The sequence below is a fragment of the Sus scrofa genome, chromosome 6, assembly GCF_000003025.6.
Source record: "Sus scrofa isolate TJ Tabasco breed Duroc chromosome 6, Sscrofa11.1, whole genome shotgun sequence".
NCBI lineage: Eukaryota > Metazoa > Chordata > Mammalia > Artiodactyla > Suidae > Sus > Sus scrofa.
In genome coordinates this window covers 100,384,223-100,401,239 of record NC_010448.4, presented here as the reverse complement: position 1 = coordinate 100,401,239, position 17,017 = coordinate 100,384,223, and the positions used below count along the sequence as shown (strand labels likewise).

General features: G+C 47.1%; 1 protein-coding gene across 1 annotated transcript in view; it reads right to left on the bottom strand.

Annotated features, from left to right (window-relative positions):
* The window catches only part of LAMA1 (laminin subunit alpha 1), a 135,615-nt gene that overhangs the window by 67,218 nt on the left and 51,380 nt on the right, over positions 1-17,017 (bottom strand). The window contains 11 exon segments of the mRNA XM_021096069.1: positions 1,378-1,589; positions 2,253-2,339; positions 3,785-3,912; positions 5,734-5,844; positions 7,884-7,995; positions 9,120-9,331; positions 10,110-10,211; positions 11,828-12,001; positions 13,013-13,153; positions 14,296-14,456; positions 16,393-16,498. Coding sequence (XP_020951728.1) covers positions 1,378-1,589; positions 2,253-2,339; positions 3,785-3,912; positions 5,734-5,844; positions 7,884-7,995; positions 9,120-9,331; positions 10,110-10,211; positions 11,828-12,001; positions 13,013-13,153; positions 14,296-14,456; positions 16,393-16,498 — 1,546 coding nt within the window.

Genomic DNA, 17,017 nt, shown 5'->3' with positions numbered 1-17,017 from the left:
GGTGTAGGTCACAGATGCAGCTTGGATCCCACGTTGCTGTGGCTGTAGCGTAGGCTGGCAGCTGCAACTCCAATTGGACCCCTAGCCTGGGAACTTCCATGTGCTGTGGGTACAGCCCTAAAAAACAAATAAGTAAGAATCACTGTCCTTATTACTAGAGATGATTGTAGCTACCATTTATTTACTATTTAGAGCTTTAAATTTGTTATCCTATTGACTTCTCCAAAAGGCCTCAGTGTATACATAGAATTATGTCCATTTTATGTACAAGGACACAGTGAGTAGGAGAAGTTCATACATTTGCCTAACGTCACACAGCTGCTCAGTGACCAACCACGGGTCCTCCCCAACATGGGTCAGACTCCAGGGACCTGGATCCACACGCGTGCTTCTCCTCCACACCGTCATGCGTGGCTCCCAGACAGATTTGGGGTTTCCAAGCCTCATAAATACAATTTCCAGCTCCTATCACAGTACTTAGTATATAGCGCCTGGGATGTCACAGAAACTCTTCATGAATGACAAATGAACTAGGAAATGAATCATCAAGGTTTGCAGTAAGGATGAAAAAAATGACAGGATTGTGAAAGCATCCCATAACTTTGAAGCGTTATATAAACACCAGTTATCATAATTATCTCCCTATGATAACCAATCAAGGTGCTGAAGATGGCATTGATAGGCCCAGGGTGGCAAAACTCTCCATCTCCTGTGCCTCAGAAAGCATCTTTTCTGTGTCTCTAGCACCCTCTTGTGTCTCCACACTGTAATAGCATAACAGGACTTCTGCATTGCTGCGAAATTAGCAAAGTATTTTACAATGGCCGTTTTCACTCTTTCACTCCTTCAAGAACTGTGCAAAAAAAATCTAAGAGCTGTATCAGTCCCAAGGCTATAAGTCTATCATATGGGAATTTGAAAATCAACTTTTCTCAGTGAGTCTATTTTCTACATAATTCAAGAGTCTGAGCAGAGAGAGCCGTGCAGATGTGGGCTCCGATGGTTCAGGCACAGACCACGGACATGGGCCAGTTTCTGGGGCTAGGGGATCCCTGTTTCTGAGTCCATGTCTTGAAATCCCATCTGCCTCAGGAAGCCCTTCGCATCTCCCTCACAGATGGGACAGGTGTCCTTTACCTCGAACACTACTCAGTGAGGTACCACTTCTTCATCAAAGGGAAGGGTGCTTCGTGCTGCCTTGACCACTTGACCTACATTTAGAATAACTGACCAAGCTGATCAGGGCAGAGAGGGAAGACTTAGCATCACTCAAGGTCAAGGGACTGCGTGGCCTGAGCACCTTTTGGCCCAAGTAGATGGACAGAGATTTCCCAGAGTGATAAGCAATGGACTTGACTGCACAGCCCACACACTCACCGCTGCAATTTTTGGCTGTCACGGCATCCCCGTAGAAGCCATGAGCACACCTCTCGCAGTGGCGGCCGTCCGTATTCCCGATGCATTTCAGGCATTCTCCGGTGACTGAATCACAGCTCCCGGCCTCCAAGGGGTCAACGTTGCCATTGCAGTTACACGGGAGGCAGGAATCCCCAGGCACTGTTGGGTTTCCATAGTAACCGTCTGCGCATCTGCACGAAAGATTGAAAAGACAGATGCAAACCAAGGCAATTCCTGCAGACATGACCCCACTGTCCAGGAACTCTGAGTGGTTCATCAATCAGACTGAGTCTTTACCAAAGATTAACTGTGAGAAGATCTGGCTCCAAGTTCAGGCAGCTACAGACTCTTCACTCATTGTGCAGAACGGGGAGTGCGCCCGAAAAGAGCCAGGCATCCCAGAGGGACGCACTCGGGTCCCAGGCAATTCAACCCACGTCCCACCCCTGGGAGATGTCACCCTCCTATGGGCTCCAGCTGGACTTGGCACCGAGACTTACATGTGGGGAAGACACCCCCGGTTTTCAGGCACCAGAAGACACTATTATATTAAACACCCCCCCACTTTCAGAATCACCCCAAGTAACAGGAGATTCCAAGGTGTGAATAGAAGTGCTGTTTCCTATTGTGACTGATGAGAACTCGTTAGGGCAAGGAGATCAGAAACTTCCCAGGGACTGAAAAACATTCATTTTTTTCATCCATCTACTGGCTTTTTTCTAGGATTATAAGAAATAATAATCACATACCCCAAACTCTAAAACCACACCTAACGGCACACTGAAAAATAAGCATAGAAGGTAGAGCAAACATTTTAATGCAACTTTTGGAAGCGGTTGAGTGAAGCCAAGTACCTCTCGCACCAATCCCCTGCATATCCCGGCGCGCACTGGTCACAGACCACTTCGTCACCCTCGTCCAGGTGACAGGTGGGGCTGAAACTGACAACACAGTAGAGACAAATGCAACTTTCCAATGAACGGTGCACACTTCCCAAAGGTTAAAAGGCTTAGTTTCTACCACTTCTGTCCTTACAAACTTTCACAGGATCCTCACTCCTTAGTCCAGAACCCAAGGCCCGCTGGCCCGGCAGCCTAGCCCTGGGGGCAGTGGGAACTCCCTGCTCTCTGCGGCTGCTTGTCCCTTGGCCTAGACCGCGCTTCTCCCCAGATGCCTGGGTTCACCAGCTCATCCCCAACCACCAGCTCAGAGGCCGCCTCCTCCAGGAGAGTGGCTCTTCTCTGGCTCCTCCTGGGCTCCCCGCCTCTGAGCCCTGCCCACACTGGGCATGCTGAGCTCCATTACAGGCCAGAGCCCAGGGGCTCCGTGCATCAGTGAGTGATCAGCATCCCCTAAAGGGCCCCCACTGCGGACCGAGGTCCTTTCACAACCCCTACTGTTGAGGGGGGACTTGGGGGCTGTTGAGGAGCCTCTGCAATTTCATCAGAGCAGCCCTGATTCCTGGGTTGGACACTGGAGTTTCAAGCAAAAACCAGGGAATCCTCTAGGTGTGGGGGAGGGGAAGGGTAAACAGTGGGGAGGAAGGGGTGGCCTGGGTCGAACTAGCCCCTCAGGACATACCAGCCCTAGCGGACTTACAAGGCCATGAATATAACTGCCCTTCACTTCCCCTCACGTTCTGCACCCAGGGCCCACCTGCATCTCCCCAAACAGGATCTGCCTCTTCACCGCCAGCCCAGTGGCGGGCACACAACACATCCGCGAGAAAGAACTCATGGTGGACATTAGACCAAGAGGGTAAAAGCACATCCATGCCCTTGCCATCACCCAGCTTTCCTTACATAGTTTTACACATCAAATGTTTAAAAAAAAAACAGAATCAGGAGTTCCCATCATGGCTCAGCAGACATGAACCTGACTAGCATCCATGAGGACGCAGGTTCAATCCCTGGCCTTGCTCAGTGGGTTAAGGATCTGGCATTGCTGTGAGCTGTGGTGTGGATCACAGACTCAGCTCGGATCTGGCATTGCTGTGGCTGTGGTGTAGGCCGGGGGCTACAGCTCCAATTTGACCCCTAGCCTGGGAACCTCCATATGCTGTAGGTGCAGCCCTAAAGAGACAAAAAAACAACAAACAAAAAAATAGAATCAGGAGTTTCCTGGCCTAGCAATTAGGTATCTGGCATTGTCACTGCTATGGCCCAGGTCACTGCTGGGCTCAGGTTTGATCCCTGGCCGGGGAATTTCCACACACTGTGGGCATGGCCAAAAAATTAATAAATAAGTAAGTAATAGAATCTCTTCCTCCATCTCTAATCCCACCTAATCACCACATGGCAAAATTCACACCCTCATCACAATAGGTCATGCTCTGGATGGAGACCTGGCCATGGGCAGGGTCGGCTGGTGGAGGCGCCAGGCTTACTTGTTTGAGGCGGTGGAGAGGGGGCAGGCACATGGCTGGCAGTCCCTGGGGGTCCCTTGGGAAGGCCTCCCATAGAAGCCAGGCAGACACTGCTCACAGTGGTCCCCGGTGGTGTTGTGCTGGCACGCCTAGGACACAGGAGAAGATGGGCTCAGGTCCTCTTAAGGATTCTCAGAGTCGCAGAGTTCCCATCATGGCTCAGTGGTTAACGAATCCAACTAGGAACCATGAGGTTGTGGGTTCGATCCCTGGCCTCACTCAGTGGGTTAAGGATCTAGTGCTGCCGTGAGCTGTGGTGTAGGTTGCAGATATGGCTCGGATCCCACGTTGCTGTGGCTCTGCCGTAGGCTGGCAGCTACAGCTCCGATTCGACCCCTAGCCTGGGAACCTCCATATGCTGTGGGTGCAGTCCTAAAAGGACAAAAGACCAAAAAAAAATTTTTTTTTTAATTAAAAAAATAAAAAGCCAGGACCATCCACAGTTTTGCAAATGGCATGAATTCATTCTTTTTATGGCTGAGTAATAAATATTCCATTGCATGTACCATCATCCTAAGTGATGTAAGTCATACAAGGACAACTATCATATGATATCAGTTCTGTGTAGAATCCAATAAAAATGATGCAAAGTAACTTATTTACAAAAACAGAAACTGACTCATAGATTCTGAAATCAAACTTGTGGTTACCTAAGGGGAAAGGTGAGGACGGGAGGGATAAATGAGGAGTTTGGGATTAACACATATGCACTTCTACATATAAAACACATCATCAACAAGGACCTACTGCATAGCATAAGGAAACCAACTCAATATTCTATAATAAATTATATGGGAAAATAATCTGAAAAGGGATGGGTAGGTGTACATGTCTGATTCACTTTGCTCTACATCTGAAATTAACACAACATTGTAAATCAGCTACACTCCAATACAATTTTCCAAAAGACCAGAGAGAACTTTATCCAACGGTGGGGAAACTTCACCCAAGGAACTTATTCTAGAAAGCCAGGGTCTGCGTGCAAACTGTCATTCCATACCACCTTACAGATGCTGCCCTCTCAGACCAAAGACTCGGACAGAAGACAAAGGGAAAGCTGTACTCATAGAATAAAGAAAAACCAGGCTCTAGAGAGAATAAGTGATTGGCGACATCACACCAGGATCTTCCCCATGGGTCTGTAATTAACGTCGCTTGGCCCCGTGACTCGGTCAGTCTCTTCGGGAAAAGGCATGAGCCTTTCTCTGTACCGTGAATAGGGTTCAGCTGAGCACCAGGCACAGCGCCCTCATCTATGAGCAGGGGATCTATCCGAACCCAGGAGCATGGCCTGGCTCCCAGGCATAAGAGCCGCAAAGAATTTCCGACTGAAGGTAAAAAGCAAGTCTTGCCCTGTATCTGCCCTAAAGTTCATTCTCAATATTAACTACATATTGGATGAGCCCCGTTTCAACTCCTACTGCATGAAAGAGGTGCTTGTTTGCAGAGTTTCTCTGAGCTAACTAGGAAGCATTGTGTATTATACAAATGAGTGGATTGTTATAAGGTGTATTACCCCTCTTATGCTCCATGATGTGACAGAATGTTCGAATCTACTAGCACTTGCGTTTAAAAGAGCCGATCCTTTTTTATTTAATCCGGGGACAACGTTTTGTACTTTTATATTGCTCTATAATCTTAACCAGGTAACTCATTGCTTATGTTCTAATAAAAAGCCAGCATTGAAATTCCATTTCCCTTTTTGACTCTGACCAAAGACACTTTTCTTCAAAAAAAAAAGGAGGAAAAAAAAGCAGGAAATATTTTATAACTTGAACTTGCATCTGCAGATTTCCTTAAGCGGTCTACAAGGGCAGGGAGGTTCCCTGGGGAGGACGCATTTTTTTTAAAAAAATCATCTCTGCACAGCAAGGGCTTCAGGGTGGGGGTAGGGGGAGGTCTTGACTCACAAAGCAAACGCCGTGAATGTCACACTCAGCTGCATGGCCATGGCATTCGCAGGGCTGACAGATTCCTCCAAAGAGTATTCCGTCCACGCGGTAATAGCCAGGGAGACAGGACTGCAAAACAAGGACAGGTGACTGTGTGGGTGAAGGCAACTGAACGCATAACGAAGATCATCTTCTTCCCAAGAAACTGCTCAATTGTCCATGAATAGAAACAGATTTTTTTCCTTCAAACATGCCATAAAATGCACCCATATGAAGCACAGACTCAATGATTTTTTTTTTTTCTTTTACGGCTAAATCCGCATCATATGAAAGCTCCCGGGCTAGGGGTCGAATCGGAGCTGCAGCAATGCAGGATCCGAGCCGCATCTACGACCTACGCTACAGCTTGTGGCAAAGCCAGATCCTTAACCCACTAAGCCAGGCCAGGGATTGGACCCATATCTTCAGAGACACCATGTCAGGTACTTCACCTGCTGAGCCACAATGATTTTTTTTTGAGTAAACTTACTGAGTTGTGTAACCATCACCATAGTCCATTTCCTTGTATCTTTTTAAAGGTAAAAACATGCACACAAAATCTTCATGGTCACGCAGTGAGCCAGCGTACGTTACAGCGGTTCTCCACTGCATCACTCTTAAAATCATGTAACAGCCATTTAACCGGTGTTTCAATCAAGAGGACTGGCCTCTCTCAACTTTCTTTTTCTTCTGCTGAAAATTTCTTAAATGCTGCCATCCATGGGTTAAATGCAGGTCTGGGTCAATCTACATCGGGTTTAACTGAGCAAGTATTACAGGTGAGCCTTCTGGGAGTTAGGAGCTGGGCAGGCAACGTGGGCCTTCAGGGGCAGGGAACCACCCCAGACACTGTAATTCACACCATCATGGTGACAACTCTGATAAATGGGCTCTCTACATGAGAGACCTGGAATCCGGAACAGAGAGCATTAACCACAGCCCCCTGGGCCAGCACTGTGATCCAAGGCCAGATTGCACACCTCCACGACCTGTGTCCACGGCGTCCCAGGAAGTGACAGCAGACACGAAACGTGTCCAGACTGCAGACCCTGGGAGGATTCACAGGGAGGCTGGCACGCTCCCTTGGGGCGTGGGAGGAGGTTGGGGGGGGGAGAGGGGGAAGGGTGGATTTGGTTTTTATTGTTGTAAGAATTCTTAAAAAGCATTTCATTATACTAATAATGCATAATGCCTTCATTCACACTGACCTTGGGAAAGTCCCCTAACTCTTCCTGGAAGCCAGGCCATTCCAGGGACAGGAGGCTTGTCTACAGATGGGCATTGAGCAGGCAGCTGCCTGGGGGTCTGGGCTGCAAATTTCATGCTTCCCCAAATTCCTTTCCTAACCAAGAGCTGCCTGATCCTTCGAGTCAGCTTCTAGGTAAGAGTTTGACTAAAGAATGACTTCTGATAAAAAAAACACTTGCAAACTGTGGCACAGGTGCGATCCCTGGCCCAAGAACTTCCATAAACTAAACTAAACTGAACTGAACAAAAAACACACTTGCAAAGTGTTTTTGTTTTTTTGTTTTTTTTTGCTTTTTTTTGGTCTTTTTGCCTTTTCTAGGGCTGTACCCATGGCATGTGGACGTTCCCAGGCTAGGGGTCTAATTGGAGCTGTAGCTGCCAGCCTACACCAGAACCACAGCAATGCAGGATCTGAGCTGTATCTGCAACCTACACCACAGCTCACGCCAATGCCAGATCCTTAATCCACTGAGTGAGGCCAGAGATCGAACCCACAACCTCATAGTTACTAGTCGGATTCGTTAGCCACTGCGCCACAATGGGAACTCTGCAAAGTGTTTTTCTTGCATGTTGGAACTGGTAAATGTTCAAACACAGTCAAGGTCAATCCTTAGAAAAGCAAAATATGGCACAGGGATTGCAATCCTGTTGCCTAAGCATGAGAGTGACACCTACTCAGGGGATTCCCAGGTACCACAGAGGAATTGGATTTCTTTAAACAATGTGGGCTTCCAACATCCCTTTAGCCCCCAAAGTCTTAAGTTCAGAAACACCAAAGTTAACATTCAAACAAGTATCATGACAACACTTTCAATGCGTTTCCCCCTCCCCACCCCAGGAAAGAGAAAGGAAGATGGGAAGCTGAGGGGGGGCACCCTTACCTCACAGGAGATGCCTGCATAGCCTTGGGGACACTCGCAGTGCTCCACCTGGGTGGCCAGGGCCAGGTCAATGGCATTCGGGCTGGCTGTGTCCAGAGAGACAGACCCCAACCTGCAGACGGAAGGGCCATTACCTAACTCGCACCCTTGCACACGGCCCTTTACTCCTCGAAGAAGACAAATTCCCCCACAAAAGACTTAATTCTGACCAAATGGCAATGTGATTTTCATAAGGAACTAAAGATTTTCACAACAGTCCACTTGCTGGGAGCTGTCATCATTCCCTGGAAACACCGTTGTCACTTGGTATAAAGACAGGCTGCTGCCCACACACATCCGGGAAGCCTCTGTGGGGCCTGTTCTGAGGAGTGAACTTGAGAAGGAGGAATCCACTCAGCTGAACTATGTCTAGTGCAGAGAGACTGCCTCTGAACAGGCAGCTCTGGGCTTGCGTTAGCCGCGTCCAGTGTGCATGCTTAGCCTGGCCCTGCCAGAAAGTGACTTTCTTGAACTAACAAAATGAGGCTGGCTGGGCTCTTGCACTTAAATAGTCTGTGAGAGTCCAAGACTGTTAACGTAGGGACAGTGGAACCCAGATGCAACACCGTTAACAACCATCCCCTTCTTGGGCGTTTCTCAGAAAAGCACCCTGAAAGTTTCTGATCCTGAGGTCAGGTCCCTCTGCTGCTAGACATGTATGTCGTGGACAACTGTTCCTAGGTTTTTGCTAAAATTGAAGGAATAAAAAAATAATTTCAAGACAGACAGTTCCACGAACTTATTTACAAAACAGAAACAGACGCACCGATTTCGAAATCAAAACTGATGGTTACCAAAGGGGAAAGGCTGAGGCGGGATAAATTAGGAGTTTGGGATTAACATATATAACTACTATATATAAAAATAGATAACTAACAAGGCCCTACTACATAGCACAAGGAAAGCTACTCAATATTCTGTAATAACCGACAAGGGAAAAGAATCTGAAAAAGAATGGATATATGCATATGTATAACTGACTCATTTTGCTGTACCCCTGAAACTAATACAACATTGTAAGTCAACTATAAAACTTTTTTTAATTTTAAAAGTTTAAAAATAAAATGACATAAAAGACAGTTCCATTAGCTATGTTCTTCAAACAATCAAGTAAAGAATATTGCGCTTAAAATATACAATAATATCTCAAGACCGATGTGTCCTCAACATAAGTTTCCTCTCCTTCTAAGGACGCACCTGTAAAGAGCCATCTTTGCAGAATTGTAGTTGGCTCTGATCAAGAGATGTGTCACGTTGGCAAGGACGGTCATGAGCCGGTCACGATCTACCTCCTTTTTACTATTAAAATCTCGGAAGTTCTCCGGCACAAGTCTCACCACGTTCAGGTATTCTTCATAAGGCTGCAACGACAGGCCCTCGGCCTGCGTGCTTAAAGTGAGTCCATTTCCCTAGCATTTAAAAACAGGAGGAACAGATTCATTATTCAATTTCATGGTCAAAAAACAGAAGCCAATTTCGTCTTCAGCCACAAGGCTTTTCCATTTGTGTGCAGGTTTCGGGGCAAACACATTAACGAGGGCTGCAGCCCTTGGTCCAGAACCATCGGAGAAAAGATGTTTCTCCATATTCTCAAAGGGATTCCAATAATGAGTGTAGAGACTGTGCTTTTGCTGGGATCGCAGAAAAGAAGCAAAATTGTCGTGCACTAGCCCAGTCTTCCTCAAAGCACACAGTCTGACACCCCTAATCTTTTTTTTTTTTTTAATTGAAGGATAGCTGCTTTATGAAGCTTCATTTACACAGCAAAGGCCAAGGCTTTGCTGGGTGTTTCTGTACAGGAACAGGGACAGAAATGGCAACGTGTCTTCTGCCCCCAACAGCCCCAGTTGCTACCTGATCATTCATGTGGGGCAGATGTGGCTGGAGCGGGGAGGGACCCAAGGGGCCAAAAGGGAAGCTCCAATGTCAAGGAAACACTCTCTCCCTTTAAAATGTGAAAAAAGGGGGGGGGGGCAGCTACAGGGTCAAGGGAAGAGCTATACATGCTGCCCTGAGGCAGTTCTGGAACTTTCCAGTCTCAGCTTTGTTCAGAAGACACAAAGCATTGCTCAACGGCCACCAGGCCATGAGCTCTGTGTTCCCACAGCCTCGCTCAGCTGCTTTCAGTCATAAAACTGCTGCCCCACGAAGCCCTCGGCTCCAGCAAAGACACAGGAAAGCAGTCACCTTAATGATGACGTCGGCGTGGGACAGGAGGTCACCACCCACCGTCTCCATGGGGACTTCGTAGGACACCGTGTACTTCAGGAATCCGCCGAACGCCATCAGCTGGAATGTTTAAGGGACAGTGAGCACCGAGGGGAGGGTAAGAGGAGACAGTTGCACTGGAAACAACTAGGTGCAAGGTGTCCCGGAGGCCACAGTAAGTAAAGATGTCACGGAAAAGGCAGTGGAAAGGAAGAACCTTATATGAATATTCTGTTTAATCGATATGACAAAATACAATATCATATTGTATTTATGCATGGAAAAAAAAGTGCTCCTTCCTAGAGACCCCGGGGTAAATTACTAGGAACTTTCCCAGGCCCACAACAGAATTGACCTAAGCACTTCAGGTGGTGGGGAGTTTGACCCATGGCTTCAATCCCCACATTTGGTTCTGTTTTCCTGCTTGCAGGGGGTGACAGGAACATGGTTGGTCAGTCTGAGCAAGGTCTAAAGTTTTTCTTCCTGATCAGAGACCCTTGAAAGGAAAAGAGCTATGTCACGCGTGCAGCCCTAAAAAGAAACAACAATAAAACAAGGCATTCTCATTGTGGCTCAGCGGTTAAGAACCGACACAGTGTCCATGAGGATGCAGGTTTGATCCCTGGCCTCACTCACTGCATTAAGGATCTAGCATTGCTGTGCTGTGGGGAAGGTCCCAGCTGCGGCTTCTATTTGACCTCTAGCCTGGGAACTTCTCTATGCCACAGGCGCGGCTCTAAAGAGAAAAATAATAATAATAATAACGGAAAATAGAGATTTTCTTTCTGCTGGGTGTCCTACAATAATCAGAAAGCAATCTTTGCACCATAAAATCAGAGCGGTTATCTCAACACACAAAAAAAATACCAAACAAAACTAATGATTTTTAGCAAGATCATGTTCTAAATAGAAAACCTCTTCTAAGACTGTAATCTATCGGGAAAAGCAATTTGCAAAAATGAAAGTATTTGATATGTAAACATATGCAGAACAAGCTATAAAACTAAAATATAACATCAACTTAACCATTTACCTAGGTAAAAGACCTACAGTAACTACTTATACCATTAGTTTAAAACAAACCAAAGGTATGGTGAAGGTGAGCAGGGACCTACCGTTACTGACAGAGATTCCACTGAATCGGATCAATCAGGATCCAGAGAGAGGCTGCGTATCTGGTGAGGAGGGGGTGGGACCGTGGCATTGAAGGGCAAAGGTTAAATCCTATCCCCCAACTTGCCACTTGGTAGAATCACCATTCAGTGTTTTGTTAAAATGTGAAGGATTCTATCTGTTCTTAAATGTGAACTTCAGATGAACAATGGTCACGGTAAGGAAGCTGGGGATGGGGCAGAGGTCACCTGCACGACCTCCCAGGCTGTTCTCTATGTCAGGTAAGACAGGTACACAGCTACACTGAGCAGGGATGTGACAGATATATCACAAAGACCCAAGGACCCAGGAACCCAGAACAAAGCAGAAAGTTTGTCAGGGGAGGAAGGGGGCCAGGAAGAACCAAGTCCATATTTTAATGATGTCATTAAGTCAAAGAAGGATGAAAAGACTGTGGGGGGTCAGATGTAAGTAAACACTTTATAATAGTCACCCCAAAACTCAAGAGACCAGTGAGACTACTTGAAAAGCCAAGAGAGGTTCTTCTTCACGTGTTCTGAGAGTTTTGCCCGAGACGGACGTACCTTGTTGCCCAGGTAGGCCTCCGGGGCTGCCCAGTAATATGTGGAAGTCAGCCTCTGTGCCACGGCTGTGTTGTTGATGCTGATCCGGTGACGCCCGCCTAGCGAGTCCTGCTGAGATGGGATCTGATGGGAACTGACCAGGTCGGTGGTCAGCCACCCAGACATATCCTTCACCTTTAAAAAAGATCCAAGAATTTTCGCATGTGAAATAGAAGTCACCTTTGGTTTCACCCAGCCCAGCCCTGGTATCTCTAAGATGATGGAGCAGGGCCAGAAGGGGTGGGGTCCGAAGGGTGGGTCCAGAGAGCTTGGCCAGGATGGGGTTGATACAGGTGGCCCTTCCCCTCGTCAAAGGACCCAGAGAACTTGGGAATGAGTCATAATAGCCACCAAACCCAGATCAATGATCAGCAAATAGACAGGCTTAAAAGAAACAACAAAGAACTCAACAAATGCGTTGAATAAAATGTCTAAGGCTCACTGTGGCTTCTCCTTCCTTGTTGTCCCCTGCTTTTTAGCCAAATGTCGAAAAGTGTATAAAATGACCTCCAGATCCCACACTGCCATCTATGTAGGGGGAAGAGGAGCTCTCATAGGAGCAGATTCCCAGATTCCCATTCTTAAGTACTGATCGGAACCCCCCACCACCACCAGGGAGAAGGGAGGGGAGGAAGGGTCAGGGAAGAGGTGTATCCTCCAGCCATCACACTGCCCCCCCCCCCCGCCGGTCCTCCTTTATCACCCACCCTTGAACTCTTCCCCCAGAACTCTCTGCTCCCCAAAGAACTGGGGTTCCCTGCCTGCCTTCAAAATCCCCAGGCCACCTGCTGCTGTTCTCATCCTTTAGCCAGCTTCTTTGAGCTAGAAAATCCTGCAGGTCCACACGTCCTGCTGTGCTTCCTGAGACTGGTGTAGGGCTGGTGGGGTGAGATCTCCATGCCCTTCCCCATAGAGGAAATTTAAACACGATGCATCCTACAGGACCATAGTAGCCTACGGCTTTGCTAGAGAAATGTATGTGGGGACCAAGACGTGATCTAGGAAGAAACCTTAGAGACACTTTGGTAGCGGGCAGCCTTTGATCCGTGCTGCGGATCCACTCATTGTTTCCCAACACAGCTCCGCCAGAGCTCATCCGACCTGGCACACTTATTAAATCCCTGCTCTCCTGGAAGGTGCCTTCACCTGACTGACGGGCCAGGAGAGGCTGTCACAAACGTCCGAAACGCCAAAGCAGAAGCACTCGGAGCAGCCCTGGGGATTTCTTTGGTCCAAGTTATAGAAGCCCGGCTTACAGCGATCACAGTGTTTCCCCTCAACATTTTCCTGCAATTGGAGTAAAAGATTCACTTTTGAAGCCAACAGGGAGACACAGGATAAAATGACATTTACATGACTTTAACATGAAAGCTGCCTGGCCATCGACAGACCCAAGTAAGTAAGAAGATGCTCCAGATCAATGTGAAGCCTTGTGGTGTCAAGATTTCCAGATACTTGGAAACACTGCTCGTTTGATTTTGTCGTCGAGATTGAGGCTAGGGATCCTAGAGCTTGGATTTTTCTGTTCCGTTGGCTTTTTTGTTTTACTTTGATTTAAATCTTCTATGTTTGCTGAGCTTTCAAGTATTTTAAAATCCAAAGCAGACTATGTAATTAGTTTGTCTTAATAAACACACAAGATTATTTTCCGTCACGTGAAACATCTTGAGACTCTGCTTGCACAGGAATGAGCATGAGGCAACAACTAGAAATATGCTGAGTTACTGGGGGAGATGGTTATTATATTAGAGAGCAAAAGCACTTCCTGGGCAGCAGATTAATGTATTTCTTATCACTGTTCATTCCTTTAAAAGAGAAATCCAAAGTCATCTATCTGCCTTTAACTAATGTCCTTAGAAATTTAGTATTTACCTGGTTTTCCTCTCAACATAAAGCTGAAAAAGGATGTCACAGAAGAGGCAATAGCCAAGGCCTAAGAAATGCAGTATTTGGTTTCATCCAGGAAGTCACAGAAATCCTCTGGAACATCTGGCCATCGCCCAGGAGGACCCCCAAAAGAAACCAGGTACCCATCTGAGTGCAAGGACAGGAGTTCTGTTGTGGCACAGTGGGGTCTCTGGAGTACTGGGACTCGGGTTCTGTCCCAGCCCAGCACAGTGGGTTCAGGATCCAGCATTACCACGTAGGCTGCAATTGTAGCTCAGAGCTGATCCCTGGCCTGGGAGCCCCTTATGTATCTTGACACCACGAGCTGCGGGGCAGCATAAAACAAAAAAGTCCAAGGACATATTCTGTGGTCAGTTTGCTGTGACATCAAGTCATGCTTCTCAGGAAGACGCTGGGGGAGGGATAGTTCTGGTTAAACCTGGATGCTTTGCTCCGGAACCAATCATCTGAGCCAATGGGATGCCTTCCGTTTTCAAGAAACCGCAAAGGAAACTCAGGGACGGTTGAACCCCCACACGTACCTTACAGAGACAAGCCTCTGAGCAGGGCTCCTCATTCATGCTGCCTGCTGGATTACAGTCGCACGGGACACAACTGGGGTAACCCTTATAGCCAAATTGGCAGCGGTCACATTTTTCTCCCGCGTAACCTTCCCTGCACGGACACTGACCTGGCCACTTCCCTGCCAAGACAAATGGCAACGACTCAACAGGAAGGTAAGAGAGTTGCAAAGCAGGGGTCGGCCAGCTATTTCTGAAAAGGGCCAAAGTAAATAGTTTAGGCTTTTTGGATAGCATCTCTGCTGCCACTATTCGACCCTGCCGTTATTGCTTGAAAGCAGTCCCAGATACTATATAAACAGATGGGCATAGCTCTGTTCTAACAAAACTTTATTTACAAAACGGTGGTGGCAGAATAGGGCCCAGAGACCATAGTTTGACAATCCCTGGTTTAGAGAAAGAAATGAGAGATGGAAAGAACAGAGGCTGGCAGAATGCAAAATGGTGCAGCAGCTCCGGAGAGCCATGTGGTACTTCTTCAAAATGCTAGGGACAGAGTCATGATAAGATCCAGAAATATCACTCCCAAGTATTTAGCCAGGAATCATGGAGACATCCGCCCCCCCACCTTTGTCCATGAAGGTCTGCAGCAGCATTATTCACCATAGCCACAAAGTCAAAACGACCCAACTACTCATCAACTGATGAATGGACACATTAAATATGCATACAATGGAGTATTATTCAGTGATAAAAAGGATGGAAATACTGACACAGGCTGCTGTGTGGATGAACCTTGAAAACATCATGGTCAGTAAGAGAAGCCAGTCACAAAGACCCCATGTTGTATGGTTCCATCTAAATGAAAAGTCCAGAAAAAGCAAATCTCCAGAGAGAAAGTAGACCTGTGGTTGGAAGCAGATTAGTGACTAGTGGTAGATTAGGGCGGGGGTGGGAGGAAGGGAGGAAAAGAGGCCATGACTGTGAATGGAGATGGGTTTTCTTTATGGGGTGGTGAAAAAGAACCAATATTAGATTGTGGTGAGCATCGTATCCATGAATATGCCGGATAACAATGAAGTCACTGTGTACATTTTAAATGGCTATACTGTGTGACAATCATATTATAAAAGAAAGCCTTTTTTTTTTCTTTAAAGCACAGAAGCAAATGGTGGAGGGCTACGAACACTGTCTGCTTTTAATGCCAGCTTTGAAACCTTCTGGACGTGTAACCATTGGCCAAGTTTCTGAAGTGCTCTGGACTAGTTTCCTTGCCTATAAAGTGGGCAAAATCATTTTTTATTTGCTATGATTGAAAGTTACAATGAGATATAGTTTTAAGTGAATCAGGGGAGCAGTCATCATCATCAACACCACGAGTGGCGTGTCAGAGTCGATTCCATCCTGTCACTGACCTTCCACCTTGCCAGCGGGTCTGTAGTTAGCACACCCTTCCCTGCCAGCCCGTGTCCCTTTAACTGCTGGGGATGGAGTGTTGCAGGGGGTCACAGAGGTCCCTGAACAGATGCAACCTGCTCAGGAGGCACTGGTCTTTGCAAGTGCAGGTGCCGGTTTTTGAAATGGAAAGAACACTGACATTTACAAAGCCAACCGGAGGACGTGCTTGCTTTGTGAGATGACACATGCTGAAGCCTCTGAGTGTCTTCTAAGAGCTAAAGGGAGCCACTGCTATTTACTGTTCCACATCTGACTTGAAACAGGGCCTCCTTTCCTCTGCCATCCAATGCTCAATTAACCTCTCAAATGTCATTTCATCACCCCAGCACTGCCATCTCCACCCCCTACCTCCCTCCCATCACGGTTCCAAATCCTGTTTAATCCCTACCTGGCTTTACATGATGGCACATGAGCCTGTTCCTATAGGGTCTGCCTATGAGCAGGGACCTTGGTCATCTTGTGATAGTGTATGTTTCCAAGTCCTAGAAAACTGCCTGACACATAGTAGGCACTCAATAAATATTTGGCGAGCAAAGGAATCAGTAGAAAATCCTATCACCAAATTGCCACACAACGGTACTAGTCTCACCTGGCACAAACCTTCCACACACACACACACAAACCATTCACGACAAGCACAACAGTGAATCAAGTACTCACCTCCGTGTAAGTCGGAATGATGGTCATCCTTAATACATACGGAACTCAGGGACCCCAGAGGGTCACAGTCACAAGGGTGACAAGGGTTGTCTTCACTAGGAGACACCTGGAAGGCAGAGGTTGCCCTGGATTATCTTATAGAAATAACGGCAGTATCGCTGTTGACATCAACCGTAATACCCATGACCAGATATTGACTTTTGAAGTTAAATGTGACCATCACGATGACATTGTGTAGCCAGGGGGTGCAGGTCAAGCCAGAAAACTCCAAATATCCTTTTGGTGGTGACAGCAGTTGGCACCCCTTTCTGTTATCACTGTGACCTGGCCCCTCCCTCTGCTGTCTCTCAGAGCCATAGAGAAGGATCTCCTGGGACCTGGCCATCATGGGATTCCTGTGACAGCTACACATGGCAAGTCACCTGAGGACTGGGCACTTCCTATGGGCAAGATCCAGCTGCTTTGGTTATTGGCTGACTCTGCACATGGAGAGTTAGTTTCACAAAACTCTCAAATGACAGGACTAGGGGGTCCCCATTCTAGTTAAGTAGCAATGAATGAACATCCTACTCTGAGCAAGAAAACAGGACAGACAGAGCAGGAAATGGATATGTAAAGGACACCC